This window comes from Mustela nigripes, chromosome 13 (genome assembly GCF_022355385.1).
Source record: "Mustela nigripes isolate SB6536 chromosome 13, MUSNIG.SB6536, whole genome shotgun sequence".
NCBI lineage: Eukaryota > Metazoa > Chordata > Mammalia > Carnivora > Mustelidae > Mustela > Mustela nigripes.
This window is the reverse complement of record NC_081569.1, coordinates 80,046,203-80,071,097: the sequence shown is the minus strand read 5'-3', so window position 1 is coordinate 80,071,097 and position 24,895 is coordinate 80,046,203. Positions and strand designations below refer to the sequence as shown.

At 36.5% G+C, this 24,895-nt stretch overlaps 2 protein-coding genes across 7 annotated transcripts in view; one reads left to right on the top strand and one right to left on the bottom strand.

The window, feature by feature from the left end:
• HECTD1 (HECT domain E3 ubiquitin protein ligase 1) overlaps positions 1 to 21,501 on the top strand; it is a 99,563-nt gene extending 78,062 nt beyond the window's left edge. For 4 of the 6 annotated variants that reach the window (XM_059373035.1, XM_059373036.1, XM_059373032.1 and 1 more), the window contains 15 exons: positions 2,054 to 2,210; positions 5,139 to 5,361; positions 6,440 to 6,494; positions 6,717 to 6,899; positions 7,471 to 7,678; positions 7,763 to 7,848; positions 8,056 to 8,183; positions 10,676 to 10,877; positions 12,997 to 13,134; positions 13,406 to 14,013; positions 15,414 to 15,492; positions 15,625 to 15,718; positions 16,403 to 16,553; positions 19,199 to 19,343; positions 19,452 to 21,501. In XM_059373035.1, the coding sequence (XP_059229018.1) occupies positions 2,054 to 2,210; positions 5,139 to 5,361; positions 6,440 to 6,494; positions 6,717 to 6,899; positions 7,471 to 7,678; positions 7,763 to 7,848; positions 8,056 to 8,183; positions 10,676 to 10,877; positions 12,997 to 13,134; positions 13,406 to 14,013; positions 15,414 to 15,492; positions 15,625 to 15,718; positions 16,403 to 16,553; positions 19,199 to 19,343; positions 19,452 to 19,589 (2,595 nt within the window). In that variant the 3' untranslated portion in view covers positions 19,590 to 21,501. The remainder of the gene's footprint in view (positions 1 to 2,053; positions 2,211 to 5,138; positions 5,362 to 6,439; positions 6,495 to 6,716; positions 6,900 to 7,470; positions 7,679 to 7,762; positions 7,849 to 8,055; positions 8,184 to 10,675; positions 10,878 to 12,996; positions 13,135 to 13,405; positions 14,014 to 15,413; positions 15,493 to 15,624; positions 15,719 to 16,402; positions 16,554 to 19,198; positions 19,344 to 19,451) is intronic. The other 2 variants (XM_059373033.1, XM_059373037.1) reach the window with 2 other exon arrangements.
• Positions 21,502 to 22,906: 1,405 nt separating this feature from the next.
• Positions 22,907 to 24,895, bottom strand: part of AP4S1 (adaptor related protein complex 4 subunit sigma 1) — a 52,420-nt gene continuing 50,431 nt past the window's right edge. Inside the window, exon 6 of the mRNA XM_059373050.1 lies at positions 22,907 to 23,646. Coding sequence (XP_059229033.1) covers positions 23,518 to 23,646 — 129 coding nt within the window. The 3' untranslated portion in view covers positions 22,907 to 23,517. The remainder of the gene's footprint in view (positions 23,647 to 24,895) is intronic.

Here is a 24,895-nt window from a genome sequence, read left to right as displayed (position 1 = left end):
CCTAGAAGAACATATGGGGATTGAAGGGGGGGGTGAGAAGCTACCAGAAAAACAAAAAGAAATTTCCCTTATTGCTTGGGTTTTATATTCTAGAAGGAGTCCATGATTGCTCTGGCATAATGCATAAAGGAGTTTCTTACTTGAAAGCACTTCATCTTGGCCCTTGGGTAACAGTTAACGTTTATTAAAATGATTAATTTTATTATCTAAGATTCACAGGTTTGGTAATAGTAGTAGGGTTAATAATATTAGTCTGTTAGCTGAACATGAATAAATAAAATTTTATTTTATTATTTTAAAATTTATATTTATATAATATTTCATATTATATATTATGTTTTATATGAATTTACTAATATATTGTATTATTTATATAAAATGAATCATTTATTAATTCAATTATTCATTATAAATGATTCATTTATTAATCAATGATATCAATAATTAAGTCCTAGCCTTGTTTTTTTTTTTTTAAAGATTTTATTTATTTTATTTGACAGAGAGAGATCACAAGTAGGCAGAGAGGCAGTCAGAGAGAGAGGAGGAGTAAGTAGGCTCTCTGCTGAGCAAGGAGCCCGATGTGGGACTCTATCCCAGGACCCTGGGATCATGACCTGAGCCAAAGGCAGAGGCTTAACCCACTGAGCCACCCAGGCACCCCCTAGCCTTTGTTTTAATACTTGCCATGTATTAACTAATTCAATCCTTTCAACAACCTTTTGAGGGTTATTATCAGCCCTAATTTTTAGATGAAGTGGTTGGTAAAGGTCACATGTAGACATTTTGGATCTAGGACTAAAACTCAAACATTCTCATTACAGAGATACCATATGTCCATTTCATTTGTTATATAAGTTAATTTAAGTGTTAGAATATGAGAGGCTATGTGTGCATATAAGTACATGCATAATTGTTATTTATGACATCAGATATTTACAACATTTACCATTCATTGATCTTTTTTGTTGATAGTAAAAGTGAAGAGAAGAAAATGTTCCTTTAAAAAACTTTCATTTTGCAAATTTTCAAACATGCTTGAAGTAGAAAGAATAACGCAATGAATCCCCAAGAACTGAACCCATCATCTGTAATGATTACCAACGCTTTGTCAAACATGTTTATTTGCCATGTTATTTAAAGCATCTTCCAAGCATTGTATTTCATATATAATTCAGTATATAATAAAATTTACTTACATTTTTTAAAAGCAACTTATTTAAAAATAATTGGAAGTTCTGGGGCACCTGGGTGGCTCGGTGGGTTAGGCCTCTGCCTTCGGCTCGGGTCATGATCTCAGGGTCCTGGGATCGAGCCCCATGTCGGGCTCTCTGCTCAGTGGGGAGCCTGCTTCTCCCTCTCTCTCTCTCTCTGCCTGTCTCTCTGCCTGCTTGTGATCCTCTCTCTCTCTCTCTCTGTCAAATAATAAAATCTTTAAAAAAAAAATAATAATTGTAAGTTCACAGAGTCACAGGAAATTCCAAAGATAGGTTTTGTGCCCTTTGCCCAGTTTCTTCTAATGGTTACCCCTTACCTAATTAGAGTCTAACATCAAAATCAGGAAATTGACACTGATACAGTGTATGTATATGGTTCTTTCTCATTTTATTGTTTGTGGATTAGTGTAAGCACCATGGAGGCAGTTTACTTTTGGTAAGCTTAAATCGTTAAGAAACGTATGTGCCTATTTACACTTATGTCATCTTATGCTTAAAAACTATGGCTAAGGGGCGCCTGGGTGGCTCAGTGGGTTGAAGCCTCTGCCTTCGGCTCGGGTCGTGATCCCAGGGTCCTGGGATCGAGCCCCACGTCGGGCTCTCTGCTCCATGGGGAGCCTGCTTCCTCCTCTCTCTCTCTCTGCCTGCCTCTCTGCCTACTTGTGATCTCTGTCAAATAAATAAAATATTAAAACAAACAAACAAACAACTATGGCTAAAAAAGGAAGTGTAATAGCTATATAGAGAAGTATTTAACATCCACCTCATTTTAAAGATAGCGTGTCACTTTTGTAGTAAAGAAATTTTATCTTGTTTATCTGTATGTGGAATCTTAACAGGAAGAAGAAGAGTATGAAACTAAAGGAGGACGTCGGAGAACATGGGATGATGATTATGTACTCAAGAGGCAGTTTTCTGCTTTGGTTCCTGCTTTTGATCCTAGACCTGGTCGTACTAATGTCCAGCAGACGACTGATCTAGAGATTCCACCCCCAGGTACTGTGTATTTTAGTTTTGTGATTTATTTTAAACATATACCAAATAAGGTAGTTATTAATTAGGAAAGTAGGAGGCTACTTACATGTTCAGGTTATAAAGAAAAGTTTTCAGAAAAAAGAAACAAATATGTATCAGCCAAAAGTCCTTAAAGGATAGATTATTTTTTTTTTTGAAAGATTTTATTTATTTGAGAGTACACAAGTAGGGGAGAGGAGCAGAGGGAGAGGGAGAAGCAGACTCCCCCACTGAGCAGGGAGCCCTGTGCAGGGCTGGGATCATGACCTGAGTTGAAGGCAGATGCTTAACCGACTGCCACCCAGGTGCCCCAATATAGATTATTTTTAAAGGAGTAAATTACAGTACTTTAAAAAACAGTGTGTTCTATATTTGTGTAATTTCTAAAGGAAGGCTCACTTAGGGGCACCTGGATGGCTCAGTGGGTTGAACCTCTGCCTTGGGCTCAGGTCATGATCTCAGCATCCTGGGATCGAGTCCTGCATCGGGCTCTCTGCTCGGCCGTGAGCCTACTTCCCCCTCTCTCTGCCTGCCTCTCTGCTTACTTGTGATCTCTCTCTCTCTCTCTCTCTCTGTGTCAAATAAATAAATAAAATCTTAAAAAAAAAAAAGGCTCACTTAAAGGTAGATAATTTGTATTCTATATCTACTGGATCAGAATTGCTGTGGATATTCCTATTCTACTTTGACTTTGGAAAATTGTGTAGTAGTTTGATTTATGGTCTTGAGTTAGCTGGTACCTTTCTCTCTTACAACTCTATTTTGGCTATAGTAGGCACACTAATGATCCCCAAAGGTATGTGAGTCCTGACCTCTGGAATCTGTGAATCTCTTTTGATAAACAAAAGAGGCTTTGTAGATGAGATTTAATTCAGGATTTTGAGAAGGGGGAATTAATCCTGGATTATCCAGGTCGGCCCAATGTAATCACGAGTGTCCACATAAAAGGAATATAGGAGGGGGGTGCCTGAGTGGTGCAGTTGGTTGGGTGTCAGACTCTTGGTTTCGATTCAGGTCGAGATTTCGGAGTCATGAGAGTGAGTCCTGCATTGGACCATCTATATTCAGTGTAGAATCTGCTTAAGACTGTCTCCTTCTCCCTCAGCCCCTCCCCCTCTGCACTCTTGCTCTCTTTCTCTCTAAAGTAAGTAAATAAATCTTTAAAAAAAAGTGTTTAAGAGAAATTCAGAAAGGTCTGAGAAAAGATTTGACAACAGGAAGCAGAGATCAGAGTGATGAGGGTCATGAACTGTGAAATATGGGCAGTCTCTAGATGCTTGAAAAGGCAAGCAAACAGATTCTTGGAGCTTCCAAAAGAACAAATCCTTGTCGATCCATTAAAGGTTTCTCAGTTCTAGAACTGGTTGTTTTAAACCACCCAGTTTATGGTGATTTGTTAAAGCAACAATAAGATGCTCATATACTGAACAAACCACCTAATTTGTGTAAGCCTGAATTTTCTTATCTCTTACCTGGAGAAAGTAATAATTTCTGTTTGACAAGGTAATTAAAAGGTTTTTTTTTAAGGTAATTAAAAGTTTTAAATGAGGTAAAATATATAAAGCGCTTGGCATGGTACCTGGTGCATGCCTCAATAAACCTCAGCTGTAGTAATCAGTATATTATCCTTAAGGAAGGCTTAAACGTTGCTTAGGTGTGGAATGTATTTTTTTACTTGATAGAATGATATTTGTGTTAAATACGGAAGTCAGTGTGCTTTGTAGTATGATGTTCTATGGTGAGGTTGCATCTAGGCCGAATTAAGATGTTTCAAGATCCTTTCAAAAAGAAAAACCCTATGCTAGGGAATATAAATAGGTACAGATTTTTTGTAGAGCTCTTTGGCAATATATTTTATATTGTTACTATAGAAACCTATAGTAAAGAAATACTGGCTCTGGGTGCCAGTGATGACTACTTGCGTAAAAAGTAGAAAATTGGAAATGACCTTCCATTATTTCCAGTAACAAGGATATGGTTTGGTTAAGGTTTAATGAAATGTCATGCAGTGAATAAAGTTAATACTTTACAAGATTATATTATGATATGAGAAGAAAATTACTGAGCTAAGGAAAAAGAAGATTACACCACCAAATACACTATGTACCTGTGGTGGGGGGCTGTTACTTCACAGTCTGCTCATTCAGTGTGAGCAGAAGGTTGACAGTTCAGTGACTAGAGTCTGTGCTTTCTCAGTGTGTGTTTTTTTCTGGACCTAGAATTACGAATAACTTTAGTGTTCTCATAAGAATAAAATGTTTCTGAAATATTCGTACAATTAGCATGTGTTTTCTTAAAACAGATTCCTGTCATATGCATAAATTCAGCTTTAGTGCTCTGTCTTTAAGTAACCTGGATATATTGTTCCCATTAAAAAAAAAAATTGTTGGAATGCCTGGGTGACTCAGTTAGTTGAGCGTCTGCCTTCGGCTTGGGTCATGATCATAGGGTCCTGGGATCAAGCCCCGCATCAGGCTCTCTGCTCAGCAGGGAGCCTACTTCTCCCTCTTCTTCTCCTTGTGCCCTCTCTGTGTCAAATAAAGGAATAAAATCTTATAATTAAAAAAAAAGTTTGTTGGGCGCCTGGGTGGCTCAGTGGGTTAAGCCGCTGCCTTCGCTCAGGTCATGATCTCAGGGTCCTGGGATTGAGTCCCACATTGGGCTCTCTGCTCAGCAGGGAGCCTGCTTCCCTCTCTCTGTCTACTTGTAATCTCTCTCTGTCAAATAAATAAATAAAATCTTTAAAAAAAAAAAATTTGTTGAGGCCAGAATAGTCTTTAAGTAGCTGAAGTCTTTTAGCTAATATCTGACGGAAAATTTTGATTTCATGTAGCTATGTTTCCCAGTGCATTGTTTTTTATGGACTGCTTGTTAGAGTGTAATTGTTTCTTATGTCTTCCATATTTTTAGGAACGCCTCATTCAGAGCTCTTGGAAGAAGTTGAATGTACTCCGTCACCTCGATTAGCCCTCACTTTGAAAGTAACAGGTCTTGGAACAACTCGTGAAGTTGAATTACCACTCACTAATTTCAGATCAACCATTTTTTACTATGTACAAAAATTGCTTCAATTGTCCTGTAATGGCAATGTGAAATCAGATAAACTTAGGCGTATTTGGGAGCCAACATACACGTAAGAGATTTTAATTTAATGTTTTAAGTAGATAATTCCATGATACATGAGCCTAGAACCATTGTATTTCTATATTTTTTTACTATAGAAACAGAAAATATTTGGTTCTTGTTCTGGTTTACAACAACAGATAATAGCATTTGTGACTCCTGAGAGAGAATAGTTTAACGTTTCAACTGAAAGTAACTTTAGAAATAAACTTCAGAAATAACTTTAGACATCTTATGTCTTAATTGTTGAACTCTTTGCAATTGTGTATGAAGTACTAAATATTTTTTATTTGTTATTTGTTTTGGAGTTTGCAAGTTAAGCCTACCTCTCTTTGTTCATTCATTCATTGAAGAATTAATTAATGACATTGCGCACATTTAACATTTTGGTGCCTTTTTCTCTTAATCTGTAAAGTGAGCATGGTTGTGAGGAATCAACGAAAGAATACATGTAAAGTGTTTTCAGTATTGTCTGAGTGCTCAGTATTACCTATAATTATTATTATTTAATAGTTTAATATAATTTAATATAAATAAAATTTTAATTATCCTTATGTAAATTTTACTTTACTTTTTCTGATGTTCTCTTGACATCATTGATAATTTTATATAGTGTCTAATAAAGTAATCTAGATCCTTTAGAGATAGAACAGAAGGCTATCATAGTTATTTTTTCCCACCCTGTTCAGTTTTTATTGGAGTTTCAAATTTTATCTCCACTGCCTTATGTGAACATAAAGCCTCCTGGTCCTTGTTGTTCGTATCCCTTTTATTTTTACAATAAATGAAAGTTATAACATATGATATAGTGTATCACTTCATATCTTTAAAGGTCCTGGGTTTGATGTATGCATTCTTTGCAGTTATACTAGATTTATAAATAATAATTCTTTTTTAGGAATATGATTTCTCCTACTTTCCCCCATGTTTAACAAATTGATTTTTTTTAAATAAATTGTCCCTGAGTTTAATGTTTAAGCATATGGCTAATGAATGACATCATTCATAATTTTTTAAAGAATTGAAGCCTTACTGGAAATAACCACAAATTATTTATGAATTAATGTGAATAATATCTTCATGTTTAGAATCATGTACAGAGAAATGAAGGATTCTGACAAAGAGAAGGAAAATGGAAAAATGGTAAGTGATACTTAAAAAGATCTTCTTGGCCACTTAGTGGAAAAAAAGGGAAAATAAAAACTAATACTGTTTTAATTGAACATTTGAGGGAAAAAAAATCACTAACATGGAATTCTTTAGATGAGGTTAAATGCATGATTTTAAAGCTACCTTATATAATGCATGTGAAATAGCATAGACTGTTAATCAGGAAAGGCCAACATTTGGTTTTTCCTATTGTAGGGTTGTTGGTCTATAGAGCATGTGGAACAGTACCTTGGCACTGATGAATTACCAAAGAATGACTTGATAACCTACCTGCAGAAGAATGCAGACGCCGCTTTCCTGCGCCACTGGAAATTAACTGGCACTAATAAAAGTATTAGGAAAAACAGAAATTGTTCTCAGCTCATAGCTGCATATAAGGTATATATTGGCATCAAAACACAACTGGGAATGGCTTTGTGCTTTGTTTGCAGCTTTTAAAGATTCTTAAGAAAAAGAGGTTCATTGGGACAAGCTTAAAAAATGAGGTTGAATTAACATTGTTAATATGCCAAATATTAAAATTTCAAATATGATTTGTGGTATTGGATCTAAGTACATGTTTTTTTGTTTGTTTGTTTTTTGTTTTTTTAAGATTTTATTTATTTGACAGAGACCACAAGTAGGCAGAGAGGCAAGCAGAGAGTGGGGGAAGCAGGCTTCCCACTGCGCAGAGAACCCAATGCAGGGCTCTATCCCAAGACCCTGAGATCAGGGGCTTTTACCCACTGAGCCACTTGGGCGCCCCTAAGTACATGGTTTTAACTGTGGCTTACGGTGGTTATAGTTTATTTGGGAACGGTTTAGAACACACCTATTTTCAACTTTATAGTGTTTTTATTTAAAAAGAAGACAGTTTGAAAGATTTCAACATTTTCAAATACTTATAGGATGATACAGTGCTTTTCTCGAAAATGTGATTAATAGCTAGTTTTACTAATTGTTTCTATAGGATTTTTGTGAGCATGGAACAAAGTCTGGATTAAATCAGGGGGCCATTTCCACTCTTCAAAGTAGTGAAATTCTTAATTTGGCAAAAGAACAACCTCAGGCCAAAGCTGGCAATGGACAGAATTCTTGTGGAGTAGAAGATGTCCTTCAACTTCTGCGTATTCTCTATATAGTTGCAAGTGACCCTTATTCAAGAATATCCCAAGAAGGTCTGTAAGAATCTGTGTTTCATTTCTATGGCATTTTTAAAAGGAAGTCAGTTTATGTCTTTATTAATTTTATTAATTTTTCAGAAGGTGAGGAGCAGCCTCAGTTTACTTTTCCACCAGATGAATTCACTAGCAAAAAAATTACAACAAAGATTTTGCAGCAGATTGAGGTAATCAGTAGTTGAACTCTGCAGCTTTTGGACTTTCAAAGTATTGTCTTCCTTTTCTACTTCTCACCATCTTTACTATTAGTCCCTGATTCATTGATTTAGGCCATATGGTCCATTGCATTACTTTCTTTCGTTAGTTTTAAGAACTGACTCCTTTTTGTCTTTTCAAATAATTGCCTTATAACATTGTTATTTGTTAATTTGCAGGAACCATTGGCTTTGGCAAGTGGGGCTTTACCAGACTGGTGTGAACAGTTAACCAGCAAGTGTCCTTTTCTAATACCATTTGAAACTAGACAGCTTTATTTCACATGTACAGCATTTGGTGCATCAAGGTAGAAAGTGTTCCCTTTTATATATTTTTAATGTTATATAAGCTCAAAATGTACAAATATACTTTATGTCAAGACTGATGGAAGGAATATATTATTTTGTTTTCTTATGAGTTGTCAGTGTTAAAACATTTTTAAAATTTCTGGTCGGATATATGCTCTCCTACAGGAGAAATTGTTCTCCTACTCTTGAACAATTTCAGGGTTAGGGATGCCAACCCTCCCTGCGCAGTAAAGATATTATTTATTTTAGAGAGAAAGTTCATGAGTGGGAAGAGGGGAAAAAGGGAGAGGGAGAAGCAAACTCCCCGCTGAATAGGGAGCCCATTGCGGGACTTGATCCCAGGACTCTGGGATCACGATGTGAGCCAAAGGCAAACACCTAACCGACAGCCACCCAGGTGCCCCGAAAAATCATATTTAAAAAGTGTGTAACTTTTGACTCCCCCAGAACTTTATGACTAGTCTGCTGACCAGAAGTCTTACTGAAACAAACAATCAACATGTATTTTGCACGTTACGTGTATTATGTACTGTATTCTTAGAATAAAGTAAGCTAGGGAAAAGAAAATGTTAAGAAAATCATGAGGAAGAAGAAAAATTTACAGTACTGTATTTCTAAAAGAAAAATCCACATATAAGTAGAACCCCACAGTTCAAGCCTTTTTTTTCTGTCTCCTTCCATGAGATAAAAGTTTCACGAGGGCAGGAATTTTCTGGCAGTTTGTCACTGATCTAGCTGCAGTTCCTAATGCAGTGTATATAGCACATTGTAGGTATTTGGTAAATATTTTTTGAATCATTGAGTACCCAGAGTACTTTCTTTTTATTTATTTATTTATTTATTTATTATTTATTTTTTTTTTTAAAGATTTTATTTATCAGAGAGAGAGCAAGCACAGGCAGACAGAATGGCAGGCAGAGGCAGAGGGAGAAGCAGGCTCCCTGCGGAGCAAGGAGCCCGATGTGGGACTCGATCCCAAGACGCTGGGACCATGACCTGAGCCGAAGGCAGCTGCTTAACCAACTGAGCCACCCAGGCGTCCCTACCCAGAGTACTTTCAAAGTAGATATAAAAGAATTATAATTTAAAATGGAGCTGTTGACTTCTCTGATAAGTTACACTATTTACAGATCATTTGTGCATGTGAAACTATGGGCCTCTTGTCATAAATGGCATTAGTTATGGTTTTTGTTTTATAGATAAGAAAATTGATTCTCAGAGTATATAGCTGATTGACCTGAGATTACATAATAATTGTAGCACACCTAAGAGCAAATCTTTTTATCTTCTTATTCCTACTTTAAGATTATTTCTCCTACCCAAGATGGGTTAGCTCTGCATTATTGAAAAGAAAGTATTTATATTTTTAAAAAGGTTTTATTTATTTATGTTGGAGATAAAGAGTGTGAGCATTTGGAAGAGCAGAGCGTGAGGGACGAGCAGACTCTGGGTTGAGCACAGAGCCCAATACAGGGCTTGATCCCATGACCCTGAAATCATGACCTGAGCTGCAATCAAGAGTTAGACAACTAAGCAACTGAGCTACCCAGGCGCTCCCAAAGATTTTATTTTTAAGTAATTTCTAGGGGCAGTGGTTAAGTGCCTGCCTTTGGCTCAGGTCATGATCCTGGGGTTCTGGGATGAGCCCTGTATTGGGCCCCCTGTGCAGTGGAGAGCCTGCTTCTCCCTCTCCCTGTGCTGCTGCTTGCTCTGCCTACTTGTGCTTTCTCTCTGTCTCTCTGTCAAATAAATAAATAAAATCTTAAAAGAAATAAAGATCTTTTAAAAAGTTATTTTTGCATCCAGCATGGGGCTCGAATTTACAGCCTGAGAGCAGGAGTCACATGCTGTACCAACTGAGCCAGCCAGGTGTCCCCAAAAGAAAATATTTGAAAGTCAGTTGCATTTTAATGATGGCTTTGTAATAAAGATAGTAATAAAGATAGCTTAATGATTTTTTAGTTTCTTCAATAGTTAAGAAATATTCATTTATATTTTATGTATCATAGGTTTGGCTATTTTTTTAATTGAAGTATTGACACTCATGTTACATTAATAGCAGGTGTACAACAGTGACTCAGCAACTCCTTACATCATGCTGTGCTCACAAGTGTAACAACTGTTTGTCAACCATACAGTGCTATTATAATTCTATTGACTGTATTCCCTGTGCTGTTCTTTATTCCCCAGTTTGTGTATATTTTGATGTTAGTGAGGTTGGGACCACAGACCTTTATTTTGATCTGTTAATTACTAAAGTAAAGAGGAAAAATACCTACGTATTTTCTTCTTTGTTTAGGAAAATAATACAGGGGTTTATATGTTTTAAGAGAGGAAGCAATAATTTTTGCAATAAGAAAATGTACTAATTCTGTCATCTAATAAAATACTATTTAAAAAAAAATAGTTAAATCTTTGAATTCTGTTGCTGGTTTAGTACATTGAAACTATTACTGAATGTTAGAGCTCCAGAAATATTTTTCTATTTTAGAGCAATAGTGTGGTTACAAAACCGACGTGAAGCTACTGTGGAAAGAACAAGGACCACCAGTAGTGTAAGGCGAGATGATCCTGGAGAGTTTCGAGTGGGTCGTCTCAAGCATGAAAGAGTAAAAGTCCCACGTGGTGAATCACTGATGGAATGGGCTGAGAATGTCATGCAGATACATGCGGATCGGAAATCAGTTCTTGAGGTATCTCACTCACATCTAATTTCTTTTAGTATGCAGGAATGGCCGAAAACCAGCAAACCTGTATATTCCATAGCATGAAAACCATGTTAGAAGTGAAAAATGGAGAGGGATTTCTCTGCCCTTATGCAAGGCCTTTACCTTTGGTAGAGCATCTTTTGTTAGAGGATGTCAACTTACCTTTTCAGAGGTCAGGATCTTGTGATTGATGAACAGCAAAGAGTATCTTCACTTTTGAAGTGGAAAAGTGCTTGGTCTTTCTTTCTTTCTTTTTTTTTTTTTTTTAAAGATTTCTTTCTTTCTTGGGGCGCCTGGGTGGCTCAGTGGGTTAAGCCGCTGCCTTCGGCTCGGGTCATGATCTCAGGGTCCTGGGATCGAGTCCCGCATCGGGCTCTCTGCTTGGCAGGGAGCCTGCTTCCCTCTCTCTCTCTCTGCCTGCCTCTCTGTCTACTTGTGATTTCTCTCTGTCAAATAAATAAATAAATAAAATCTTTAAAAAAAAAAAAAAAAGATTTCTTTCTTTCTTTATTTGACAGAGTGAAAGAGACAGTGAGAGGGGGAATACAAAAAGGGGAGTGGGAGAGGGAGAAGCAGGCTTCCCGTTGAGCAGGATACCGGATGTTGGACTCCATCTCAGACCCTGGGATCAACAGCTGAGCCACCCAGGCACCCTAAGTCCTTGGTCTTTTTGAAGGACATTACTCCTTTCTGAACAAAGCCTGAACTGAATAATAGTACTCACTAAGGATTCTTTTTGATAGTCTAAATTTTACCTTCATATTAAGCTCTGCTATTAGATATCTGCAGTTTTGGAGTACACTGTTCTATACTATTGTTACACTGTGCTTGGCATTACATCATTGGCCTTTATTGAGAGATGTTAAGCAAATAGCAGTATAAAATGTAATACATTTACTATAGAGATGTTATTGTATGCATTGTTGATTATATAGGATATATATTGATATACTCCTTATATATATTGATTGATTGATTTTATAGGATATATTATTCCTTATGTGAGGGACAATGAATGAAATTTTTTTTTTTTTAATTTCTCTTATAAATGTGAACCAGCCGCTTAAGTTTATCTTTTTTTTTTTTTAAGATTTTATTTTATTTATTTATTTGAGAGAAAGCACAAGCCAGGGATAGAGGGAAAAGCAGAGTCTGTGCTGAGCAGGGAGCCTGACAGCCCGATGACATGGGGTTTGATCCCAGGACTCTGAGATCATGCCCTAAGCCAGAGGCAGATGCTTAACTGACTGAGCCACCCCAACATCTCTTAGTATATCATTTGAATCAGAGATTGATCATGACAAATGATACATGTCAAAAAAATATAAAAGGCTCTTAGGGCTTTCACTTTAAACTCTCTTCACCTTCATCTAATTCTTCCTACCAAATACATTCCTCTAACTAGGTAAACCTTAATTTTTTTTTTTTAAATCATTCACCATATGTTTTTATAAGCTGCCTCAAGTCATTTGTGGAATATGTAGAGTATGGGTAAAAGCCTTTAAGTTATTGCCTAAATTCAGAAGTGGAAGAGTTTAGGTTTTATGTTAAATAGACACACATACAAAGCTGTATGCCATCTTTTCCTCAAGCAAATGATGTAACCTTTTTATCTAAAATTTGGTTTCCTTTGGTGTAAAAAAAAAAAGAGAGAGATAAAGCCTATTTTTTAGGATTGATGTGAAAAATAAATTAATGAACAACGTGGTAAACAGTGCTCACCAGTGTTTAAATATGTAATGGTGTACAACAAATACACTTTTTAGAAAAACTAAATTAAAACTTCTGTGTTGTTTTTAATGTGTATAATATTCTGCTGCTGTTACAAAAAAAGATGTATTACTTGGCAAGAACGGGACTTTTTTTGTTTTTTAAGATTTTATTTATTTATTTGACAGAGATCCCAAGTAGGCAGAGAGGCAGGCAGAGAGAGAGGGCGTACAGGCTCCCCGCTGAGCAGAGAGCCCGATGCGGGGCTTGACTCTAGTACTCTGAGATCATGACCTGAGGCAGAGGCTTTAACCCACTGAGCCACCCAGGTGTCTAAGAATGGGATCTTTTTTTTTTTAAGTGAATTTTTCCTTAAAACTTGCTTATATTTTAGGTTGAATTTTTGGGAGAAGAAGGAACTGGCTTGGGCCCTACATTAGAGTTTTATGCTCTGGTGGCAGCAGAATTCCAGAGAACTGATCTGGGTGCTTGGCTTTGTGATGATAACTTTCCAGATGATGAATCTCGTCATGTAAGATTTATTTCCCATTTTGTGATTACTTGTGATTCTTCTTTTACTATTAAAAATAGGTTATGCCTTCAGAATTTAAGCCAGATTTGCTGACTCTCTTTTTATTACTGATTACTCCCGATGCTATTAAAATGTTTTTTCAGTCATCAAAAACTATTTAATAAAAGGTATTATATATATATATAAATACTTCAACAAAATTGATAAAGATGTTCAATATTTATGCATCTTTCATCTAATTTTATTTATATTTCTCCCTCTAAAACACTAGGTTGATCTTGGAGGTGGATTGAAACCTCCTGGATACTATGTGCAGAGATCATGTGGACTATTCACAGCACCATTTCCACAAGACAGTGATGAGCTTGAAAGGATCACAAAACTCTTTCATTTCCTTGGAATTTTCTTGGCCAAATGCATTCAAGACAATAGACTTGTGGATTTACCTATTTCTAAACCTTTCTTTAAACTTATGTGTATGGGTGACATTAAAAGTAATATGAGTAAGTTAATTTATGAGTCACGAGGCGATAGAGACTTGCACTGTACTGAAAGTCAGTCTGAAGCTTCTACAGAAGAAGGTCACGATTCACTCTCAGTAGGAAGCTTTGAAGAGGATTCAAAATCAGAGTTTATTCTAGATCCCCCCAAACCAAAACCCCCAGCATGGTTTAATGGAATTTTAACTTGGGAAGATTTTGAACTAGTAAATCCACACAGAGCCAGATTTTTAAAAGAAATTAAAGACCTTGCTGTTAAGAGGCGTCAGATTTTAAGCAACAAAGGTCTTTCTGAAGATGAGAAGAACACGAAACTACAGGAACTAGTGCTAAAGAATCCATCAGGTTCTGGGCCTCCACTTAGCATAGAGGATTTAGGGTGAGTTTTTTATATATGTTTCTCAGCCTAATGGATGAATAAGTTTTAAAGCTTTTGTTTCTTTGTCCCCAGTAATATGCAATGTATGAGTTAAATAGTCTGTTAAGAACAGTAATACGCTGTAGGAAATATTACCATATTATAAAGACAATACTCGGAATACCAGAACGTAGTGTATTAATCATCACATCTCTGGAAGATTATCTGATTTATCAAATATGATTAATTTATATATTTATGAAAGTCTACAGCCAAAGACATTTTGAGAAATCATGACTAGTTAATATAGATAGTGTACTTGGGAATGCTCAAAATAGTTTGTATATAGGCCTTATGCCTGTTGGATTAGCTAATAACTGAGATGCTACACATCTATTGATAAAACTCTGTTAATTTGTATACATGTAATTATTATACCCTTAGTATGTTTTACTATGATTTTTGGGTTGGCTGAAAGTCTTGCTTTCTTCTTTCTTTCTTAATGGCTAATTTTGAGAAGTTTTGTTTGATAACTTATATATTCAAGGTTTAATTTCACCATAGGGACAGAGCATGAATAACTTCAGTGAAGCAATAGTTTCTTCTTGGGAAAAAAAAAAACAAAAAAACCCTCCACAAAACAAAAGTAAAGCTGTTGCTGTCATAATTTATTGCAAAAACCCTTACTTTGTTAATTTTGTGCCATGAGATAGAAGTGAAATATGGAAAGGTGGTGGTTTTGTGCAATCTTTGCAGAGAATTACCAGGTTTGGTAATGGTTGTCCTAATAGTTTTTGTGCACAGGGTTTCTGCATTCAAAAGGGACCTCATGGGGTGGGTGGCTCAGTCGTTAAGTGTCTGTCTTAGGCTCAGGTCATGATCTCAGGGTCCTGGGATAGAGCCCTGCATGCCCTGCATCTGGGCTCCCTGCTCAGTGGGAAGCCTGCTTCTCCCTCTTCCACTCCCCCTGCTTGTGTTCCCTCTCTCTCTGTGTCTCTCTCTGTCAAATAAACAAAATCTTAAAAAAAAAAAAGTTAAAAAAAATGGGGGCCTCATACTTAACATCTAAGCTGGTATACTGTTTTTGTTGGAAGGGTAGGGGGGATGGGTTTTCATGGTTTGGGCAGCAATATTTTATTTATTTTTTTAAGATTTTTTTTTTTTTAATTTGAGAGAGAGAGCAGGAGCAGATGGAGGGGCAGAGGGAAAAGAGGGAGAAGCAGACTCCCCACTGAGAAGGGACACTCCCCAACCCTCCCCATGCAGGGCTCCATCCATCCCAGGACCTTGGGGTCATGACCTTAGCCTAAGACAGATGCTGAACTGGCAGAGCCACCCAGGGGGTCCCTTTGGCAGCAGTGTTTTAAAAACTAAACACCAATAGTAGCTGAATGTTAATCCATTCCTTTTTGTCTTCCAAGTTTAAATTTCCAGTTTTGCCCTTCCTCAAGAATATATGGTTTTACAGCTGTGGATCTCAAGCCAAGTGGGGAAGATGAGGTAATAAAAATTTTGTTTTTGATATAGTGGTAAGTTCAGAACATCTTCTTAAATAAATGAGGCCAGTTGTAGTGGGCGGTGCTAAAATAGTCCTAGATATTAACAACAATGTTGGCAAATTTTCCTTTGTAGATGATAACAATGGATAATGCAGAAGAATATGTGGATTTGATGTTTGACTTTTGTATGCATACGGGTATTCAGAAACAGATGGAAGCCTTTAGAGGTAATTTTTTGGGCTCTTTAGCTTAATTTTTTCTCCTTTTACTTTGAGATTTGAAATTGAGGCATTTCTCTTGTCAAGAATTGCAGGTCATCTCTAGATTTGCCCTCTAGTTTTCTGTCTTCCAGATAGTAAGCCCCACAGAGTACCTGGAACAGATGGGAACATTCTCCATCTGTAGCATACTCTCAGCTTGCTCCTGCTGAGTAATGGGGGACTCCCTTTTAGCCTCCATTTCTTCATATATATGCATACTTCACACACTGCATGATCAGGATGAATTAAACCAAGTTAGAACCCAAGTTCTTCAGGTGAAAATTGAAGCAAAATATATTAGACTGTTCATCACAAACTAGTTTTGAAAATCAGGATATAGCATTGGCTTGCCTTGTATGACACAAAAAGTGAGTTAAGAAATTAATAGAATTTGGCTACTGACCATAGTGACTGAATGTCTCTGTTCACATTTACAGTATTAAGCTTAACTGCTGTACTTAAAAGCTTAGCTTGATTTCAAGCTATTTTATTTATATTTGTTTTTTCAAGCATTTATTAATATTTTATTCATATTATATTCATTTAGTTCATATTAGCTATTTTGATTGGAAATTTGGTTTTTTGACATTGTAACTTAGAAATTGAGTTGTGTATTTTCTTGTTTTTGGTTTTTTGCTGTGTATGATGTAGATGGGTTTAACAAAGTTTTTCCAATGGAGAAATTAAGTTCCTTCAGCCACGAAGAAGTCCAGATGATTCTTTGTGGAAACCAGTCACCATCCTGGGCAGCAGAGGATATTATTAATTATACTGAACCTAAGTTAGGTTATACGCGTGACAGGTATGTATTGGTTATTTTGTAAGATCAACAAAATAGTTTATGTCCCAAAATCAAATGGTAGATTCTCTAAAGAACTATGACTTAGTGAAGTGAGAAAGCAGTTTTCATATCCATTGATAAGGCTGAGTTTATATGAAAAGACAACTGAGTCTTTGTTGATGTTAAGATTCTATTTTAATTGTTCACTATTTAAAAAATTGGGTAAATTGTAAATTGTAAACCCTTAGGCTTCATTTTTTTTTTTTTTAAGATTTTATTTATTTGAGAGACAGAGAGCACTAGTGGTGGGGGGAGAGGCAGAGGAAGAAGCAGACTCCCCACTGAGCAAGGAGCCTGACATGAGGCTCAATCCCAGGATCCCAGGATCATGACATGAGCCCAAGGCAGGCACTTAACTGACTGAGCTACCCAGGTGCCCCATTATAAATTAACCTTTATTTTAAAAAATTTTGAATAGAATAGAAAATTTCAAATAGGATGTTGAATAGTTGAAAAAATTCTAATATATTCCTTTACCCAGATTCAGCTGTACTTAACATTTCTTTTATATTATCTTTTTATACAACCCCCCACACGATATATATGTGTGTGTGCTATTTTTTTCTGAATCATTGCATGTATCATGTGCCTTTACTCTATAATAGTGGAGTGTGCATTTTATGAAAATACAGATATTCTTCCATGTATCCACTTTCACTAGCAAATTCGTACTATTAGCTAATCCATAGTCCATATTGCAGTTTCACTGGTGACACCAGTAATGTCCTTCATAGAACTCTCCTTACCACTACTGCCCTGATAATAGAAATCGCATTTGGTTGTGATAGGGTCATTTTGTGTAGGTTTTTAATCTGAAACAGTTCTTCTGCTGTTTTTTTCTTTCATACTACTGATATCTTTAGGACTACAGGCCCTATATTACTTCTCTTTTCTCTTGTTTTAAGATTTTTATTTATTTGACAGAGAGAGACGCAGCTAGAGAAGGAACACAGCAGAGGGAGTGGGAGAGGGAGAGGGAGAAGCAGGCCCCCCACAGAGCAGGGAGCCCAATGCAGGGCCCAATCCCAGGACCCTGAGCAGAAGGCAGACGCTTAACAACTGAGCCACCCAGGCACCCCCCTACCTTTCTTTTTGAAAGTTTCTAAAGTAATATAACAGAGAATACAGTTGAACTCCATAGCTGAAAATCCATATATGTTTGACACCCCCAGAAACTTTATTACTCTTGACCAGCTTTACCGATAATATAGCCAGTACATATTTTAAATGTATATATACTGTATCCTTACAATAAGTAAATAAGCTGGAGAAAAGGAAATGTTAAGCGTCTGCCTGGGGTTCAGTTCATGATCCTGGGGATCTGGGATTAAGCCCTCGATTGGGCTCCTTGATCAGTGGGGGGTTTGCATCTCCCTCTGCATGTGCTCTCCCTCCCTTTCTCTCTTGCTTACTCTCAAATAAATACATAAATCTTAAAAAAGAAAAAAGTACTAAAAAGAATCATGAGGAAGTACACTTGTGGTAAAATAGCATAACGTGTAAACTTGTTGAATCACTATGTGTACATTTGAAATTAATATGACATTGTCAACGATACACAAATAACAAAAAATAAAATAATGAATTAGAGAAAATATATTTGCAATACTCTATTACATAATTTTTTCCAATAAATACAATAGAGTGGATCTGTGCAGTTCAAATCCCTTGTTGTTCAGGGGTCAACTGCATTATGAATTACTTTAACCTTAACTAACATTTACATGGCATTTTTTTCTTTTCTTTTTTTTTTAAAAGATTTTATTTATTTATTTATTTGACAGAGAGAGAACACAAGTAGGCAGAGAGGCAGGCAGAGAGAGAGGAGGAAGCAGGCTCCCTGCTGAGCAGAGAGCCCGATGCGGGACTCGATCCCAGGACCCTGAGATCATGACCTGAGCCGAAGGCAGCGGCTTAACCCACTGAGCCACCCAGGCGCCCCATGGCATTTTTTCTTAAGTCAACATTTTATTGAATTGTATTAGAGAAGTGCACAAATTGCATGTACATCCTGGAGAATTTTCACCAAAGGAAAACACCTATGTATTGGTACCTGGAACAAGAAACAACTCAAGAATTACCTTGCCCATTATATTCTTTTTTAATATTAAGTCACTATTTCCATTGATCAATTTTTCTTGCATTTGAACTTTAAAAAATGAAATCATACAGTATATATTTTTTAAGGTCTGGCTTCTTTAACATTATGATTATGAAATTCATCCCTGTTGTGGCATGTAGAAATCGTTTATTTCAGTATTAACAAAGATGGATTATTTCAGATCCCCTTTGGTAGTTCAGCAACATTTGGGTGAATTATGCAGGTGCATTTTTAAGTTTTTTGATTTGCTAGCCGTGTTGCATATTTGATCCCTGTACTCCATCAGTATTTCAGTTCTTAACCATTTCTAAGTACAAGACAATCTTTGCATTTAAAGTAGCTTATATCCACTCTCTTCATGCTTACTCAAGAGTCTCTACATAGTACTGTTCTTCTCACATGTTGATAATTGTTTTTTGGCTTATTGCTTGCTTACAAAGTGGTGGTAGCATTTTTCATTTAAATCCGCTGTCAGAGCAGTAGAACTCTGTTTTTCTCCTCCTAGCCCTGGTTTCCTGAGGTTCGTGAGGGTTTTGTGTGGCATGTCTTCAGACGAAAGGAAAGCATTCCTGCAGTTTACCACCGGTTGCTCAACTCTTCCCCCAGGTGGACTGGCCAATCTGCATCCCAGGCTCACAGTTGTACGCAAGGTACAGACCTTAGCTAGTGGGGAATCCAAATGTAATTTAGTTACTTCGGGATTGAAAGAAATAAATACTTAAAGTTGTGGCCTCTGCTTTTCACTTTTCTCTTTGTAGGTTGATGCTACTGATGCAAGCTACCCATCAGTGAACACCTGTGTGCATTATCTCAAGTTGCCTGAATATTCTTCCGAGGAGATCATGAGAGAGCGCCTGCTAGCTGCTACCATGGAGAAAGGCTTTCATCTCAACTGAGCTTCGAAGTGGGAGATACCAGAGACTTTTAAAATACTAGTGAAGCCTCTTGTATTTGTGTGCAGAGAAGTATATGATCCTCTACGCTAATGACACTTGCCTTTATTCCAACCATTAAGGCTTTAAGAACATGTGGAAGAAGTTGGTTAGCTGCTAATGACAAAACAAATCCTTTAACTACCCAGCCAGCAAGTATATAGCACAGAACACTGTGTGTTGCTACAAGGGCTTAGTGACTGGAAAAAGGTGGTCCCTACTTGACTGTTCCAAAGAGCAGCTTCTCAGATCCTCAGTGTTCACTGCTAAATTTCTAACAGTGTATTTGTGTAAAGTTTGTTGTTTCATACTTCATACACTACAGTTGCCGTCACTGATCCCTGTTTTGCTGGCTTTTAAGCTACTTGGTCAAAAATCCTGCTTCCTTAAAACATAGAGAGTTAATGAGCATCTCAAACTTTTTCTTTTCCTTTTTAATGATGCCTGCACTATCAGAGTATTCTAGTGTTCTCTCTTTTGTTTGGCATATAATCATGCACAGCCTTTTTATTTCTTTGAGGTGGGAGTATATTTTTATTTCCTAAATGCCATACTATAAAGATCAAATTCTTAAGTGTGTTTGTGCAGCTCAAAAGTAAAGATATATTAAGGGGAAAAAAGAAAAAACACTGGTCTAGATGCAAGGCACACTTAAAAGCAAGTTTTACTTTTGGTTGTATTTTCTTTGTATATTATAAACATTTATTTAACTTGTTGCAGTTTGAAGTAAAAAATTTCCAAAATGTATGCTCAACAATAATCATTAAAATGTTTGCAGCGTACAAAACTGTGTCATGTGACTATTTCACTGCAACGAGCAGACCTAAGAGCTTAACCAGATATTTTTTATTTTGAGTCACTGAGATTTAGTTTTTTGAAATTCCTACATTTAGAAATGTATTTTTCTATAGTAAATACACTTAACTGAAAACTGGAAAGCTAGAAGAAATATATGTTCACATGCTTGTGATCCAACTTTTGTGTGCTGTCTTAGAGTATTCTTCAGCTAAGAATGGCCCAGTTATTTGTGTTACTTTTTCAACACCAGGTCTGCTACTTACATTGTATCTGCAGGGATGTGTAAGTCTAAGACCCAAGAATGATTTCTCAATGTTCTGTCAGTGCTAGAAGAGACCACCAGGGATACTGCCATTTCCTGGTTTTGAAGTAGGGCTTCTTCTGTTTCCATTTTCCAAATTCCCTTGATGTATCACATCTGTGCCCTTAGGTGAAAGAAATGTCACTAGGCCTGATTGAGCCAAATGGCTTTTTTAGGAGTGAAAAGCATTTTTTGGAATTGCCCATTATTTACCTGTTTAAAAGGTACATTCCCTTTCTACATTAGAAGAGATATCTCCCACTACAGTCAGTCGTTTGAGTACTGTTTTTATTCTCTGCATGAGAATGTTGTACTATGTTATCAGTGGCAGCGTTTAAATAATTCATCTTGTTGTTAGTTTCACAGTTCTCTGTGAGAATAAAAGTTAAAATAAAACATAATAGCAATATTTAAATGTATGACCTATGCTTTAATCTAAAAAATAGTGGTGGTGATTGTCTTAATGAAGTCATGGATGCATGACTAAAACATCATACTAGTGTTAGAGTTAAAATCCAATTTATGTGCTTAGTATTGCCATTTATCTAAATCTGTAAAATGTCTGTCAATAACCCATCTTTTATCAAGACTAATCTAGCACAGGGCTCAGCAAACGATGGCCTGCTGCTTGCTTTGTATTGCCCAAGTGCTAAGTATGGTTTTAACATTTTTAAGTGGTTTTAAAAAAGCCAAAGAAGAAGAATATTTTATGATGTGGAAATTTTATGAAATTCAAACTTCAGTGTCCATAAATAAATAAAGTTTTGTTAGAACACAGCCATGCTCATTCCTTTACGTATTTATCTGTGGCTGTTTTTACACTACAGTGGCAGAACTGAGTGTTTACAGCAGTGACCTTATGGCCCATGAAGCCTAAAGTATTTACTGTCTGGCCCTTTACAGAAGAGGTTTGCTGAATCCTGGTCTAGCACATCGCCATAGCAGGTAAAATTGATGAGTCTTATACATTCAGTAAATGAAATGTCAGGAGTCTTCAAGATAAAGCTGACCAATCTGAGGTATAAATTTCTTGAGTGTGAAAATCACTTAAAGCTATTCATCACGTTTCAGCAGTAAACTTGAAGGGAAATGATGACACAGCCTAGAAGAACAGATAGTCCTATTACAGTTCACTTTGCATGTGTCAAGTGTTAGGTAACATCTGCCAGGGTCTCCACATATATTAGGTTCTTCAGCTTTCTTTCCTTTGGTATCTACCTAGTATTTTTTTAATTGTTATTCTCTAAAGGTACGAAAATCTGTGCCAAGATGTTATCCAAGTGCTATTTTGGTGTGACCTAAAAATTAATTTTGTTCACTCCCTAGTTACTTCTGGTGTACCAGTTTCAGCAGTTACCTGACTGTGCTGCTGATTCAGTGCCTACCAACTAGGACAGTGTTGCCCAACTATGTCTTAGAAAGACCTCCAGAGCACTTTGATCTAGACTAGGCTTTCCCCACACCGTGGCTACTTAAGGCAAAGGGAGGTCTATACACGCGTAGCATTTGCTGTTCTGGCGGTCAGAAGCCTGCCTTCAGCCTTTCTGAATGAGTTCAAAACAGCTTAGGTTTGCTTTTAGAATCCATTATTGACTGGTTGCCTGGCTCTTTATAGATGCAAACTTTAAATATGTAAATAGATTTTTAGAAATAAAGATTTAAAAGAAATCCTTCCCTCACCCCCCACATATAAAAGAAAGAAAAAAAGGCAAAGAGTACCGAAAGAATCATCAATACCTGGAATGTCCATTATGTCTTCTTTTGGAGGATAGAGTGTTGTAGATGAAAACTCTTAGAATTCCATAGGATGGTGCAGTATCCTAATGTACCAAGACTGTAGTTCTCTTTCCTCCATTATATCTGCCTTCCTTCCCAATATGCACATAAAACATGCTTTTACCAAAGACAATTCTGTATGCTTTACTGTTGACTCAAGTAGCAAACCCATCTAGGAACATTTGGAAAGGTCAGACCATTGCTTTTCTATAGTGACTTAGTTTTCTTTGCTTCAGGACATTCCAAGAGAAGGAATGAGTTAGGGAGGCAGGGGAGAAGGGTTCATATCATGCCAACCTCAAAAGAGATACTCTCTTACATTCTATTTTTAGACTTTGAACTAAAGCAAATTTCACTTACAGATAAGTTTACTAATAAGACAAACCATTTACAATATGGCCTAAAGGATGGTTGTAACCATTTTAATGTGTAACCATTCATTTTTGGTAGTAACATTATAAGTGAATTAATAACATGATGACATCATAATTGCCAAGTGCAAATAATACGGTTATCAGGCTTTTTAGAAACTGGCAAATAAAATTTAATTCTCAATTTTTATTAGTTACACAATTTTGTAAAGTTTTGACTTAAAAACATTTTAAGGAAAAAGAGCATTTAGAAAACATTCAAAGTACTATGTGTTTAAAATTTTATTGGCTCATAGTTGTTACATGTTCTTCCCATGCTGCTAATCCTGAATTAAATGTGCATAGGGAAGCAGAGAACAAAAAAGTTACCCTCAGAACTCAAAAAAATTTGAACAGGTGGGAAAAAATGCTTATGTTTAGAAAATAAAACTCGTCTCTTAGTTCAGAGAAAATTTTTCTTTGTAGACCATATTTTAAAATACAGCTTTGTTTTCCATTTAGGAACTATGGAAAACACCTATTTAAAATGTCTTTGAAAGGACACCCCCTTTTGCAGTGTGCAGTCTTCCACATTTTTTGGGCTACAGATGTTGAGAGGTATTCCCATTTTTACAGGTTGATGTTGTCTGGCAGAGCCTTCTATCATTCAGCTTTCTGACATTTTATCAAGAATGAGTAGAGGGGCAAGAATTCTTGCTCGATTTGTTTCCACAATGCAGCCATTTAACACCATCTCATCCAAAATGATGTGCACTTTATCCAAATTAAACATTATCTAAGTTCATATTAAGGAAATTAGTTTGAGTTAACAAAAAATGTTAACATGTAACAGTAATAACTTCTGACTTAGCCTATCATTTTTCCCATATAAATTTGTCTAAGCATGAAGTATATTTGGTGTGTGTGTGTGTGTTTTTTTTTTTTTAGACAGAACTTCTGAAATCAGATTTAAGATTGGTGTCCATGTTGGAAATTATTACCTTCACGTACACAAACACACCTAGTTTCACCTTGGTTAAGCTAACTGGCCAATAGGTACAGAAATAGAATAGCTACTATACCTTTTAGCCAGAGGGAAAGTGACTCTAAGAACTAGAGAACAAAGCAAGTAACATTGGCAATGGCATGACCTGACAAGAACAATGCTGTCGTCCAAGACACTAATAACATCAACAGTAATAGCCACGATGTTCCAGGCTTTGTGTTGAGTGTTTTACATAATTTTTCAGTCTTCTCTACAACCCTACGTTATAAATGTTACATATTGTCCTAATTTTACACGGGAGCACATAGGCTCAAAGCCATTGTCCAAAGTCCCATGGCTGATAATTGCCAGAGCTAGAATTTAAGCCCACAGCTTTGGCTCAATGGTTCTACTTCCAGACTTCTCAGGAGGGGCCTGGAGCTACTGAGTATACTCCTCCCTTAACCCTCAAACATCCATCCCAAACCAAATGACTTCATAAAACCTCACGTCTTAAACTGTCTTTTCTCTCAGACTAAAGAAAAAAATCATCAAGAGTAGATATGAATGAAGAAAGCAAGGCAATGCTGACTAATTCCCAAGTAGATAAAAATTCTGAAATTCAAGAGAGTTATCTTGTATGAATGGACAGTTCTAAAAATACTCGTTCGAGAATTACAAAGCCATATCAGGGTACTGATGTTCCTAGTGGAAAGTCCGTATAGGGCATGGAGGAAGATGAAAATGTTAGCCTATGAGGTCTAGCTAACTGTAAAGAGCCAAATTCTTCCTCCCTGCCCCCACCCCAGGAGCCCCTTCAAAGAACTTTTCTTTTGTGAAAGGAGAAAGGGAACTAGAATGAGATGATAACAATATTGAGTAATTCTGAATTCTACCCTTTAATAACTTATTTCCATTTCTATTTAAAGAACATGATCCTGGTCTGTTTAAAAACAACAGCTGATTGAAACAGATTGTTTCAAATACACAAACTTCAACAAATGAGTGACTTAAATGCACTAGGGAAGTTCATAATTAGTGAATCTTTGTAAAGTGAATC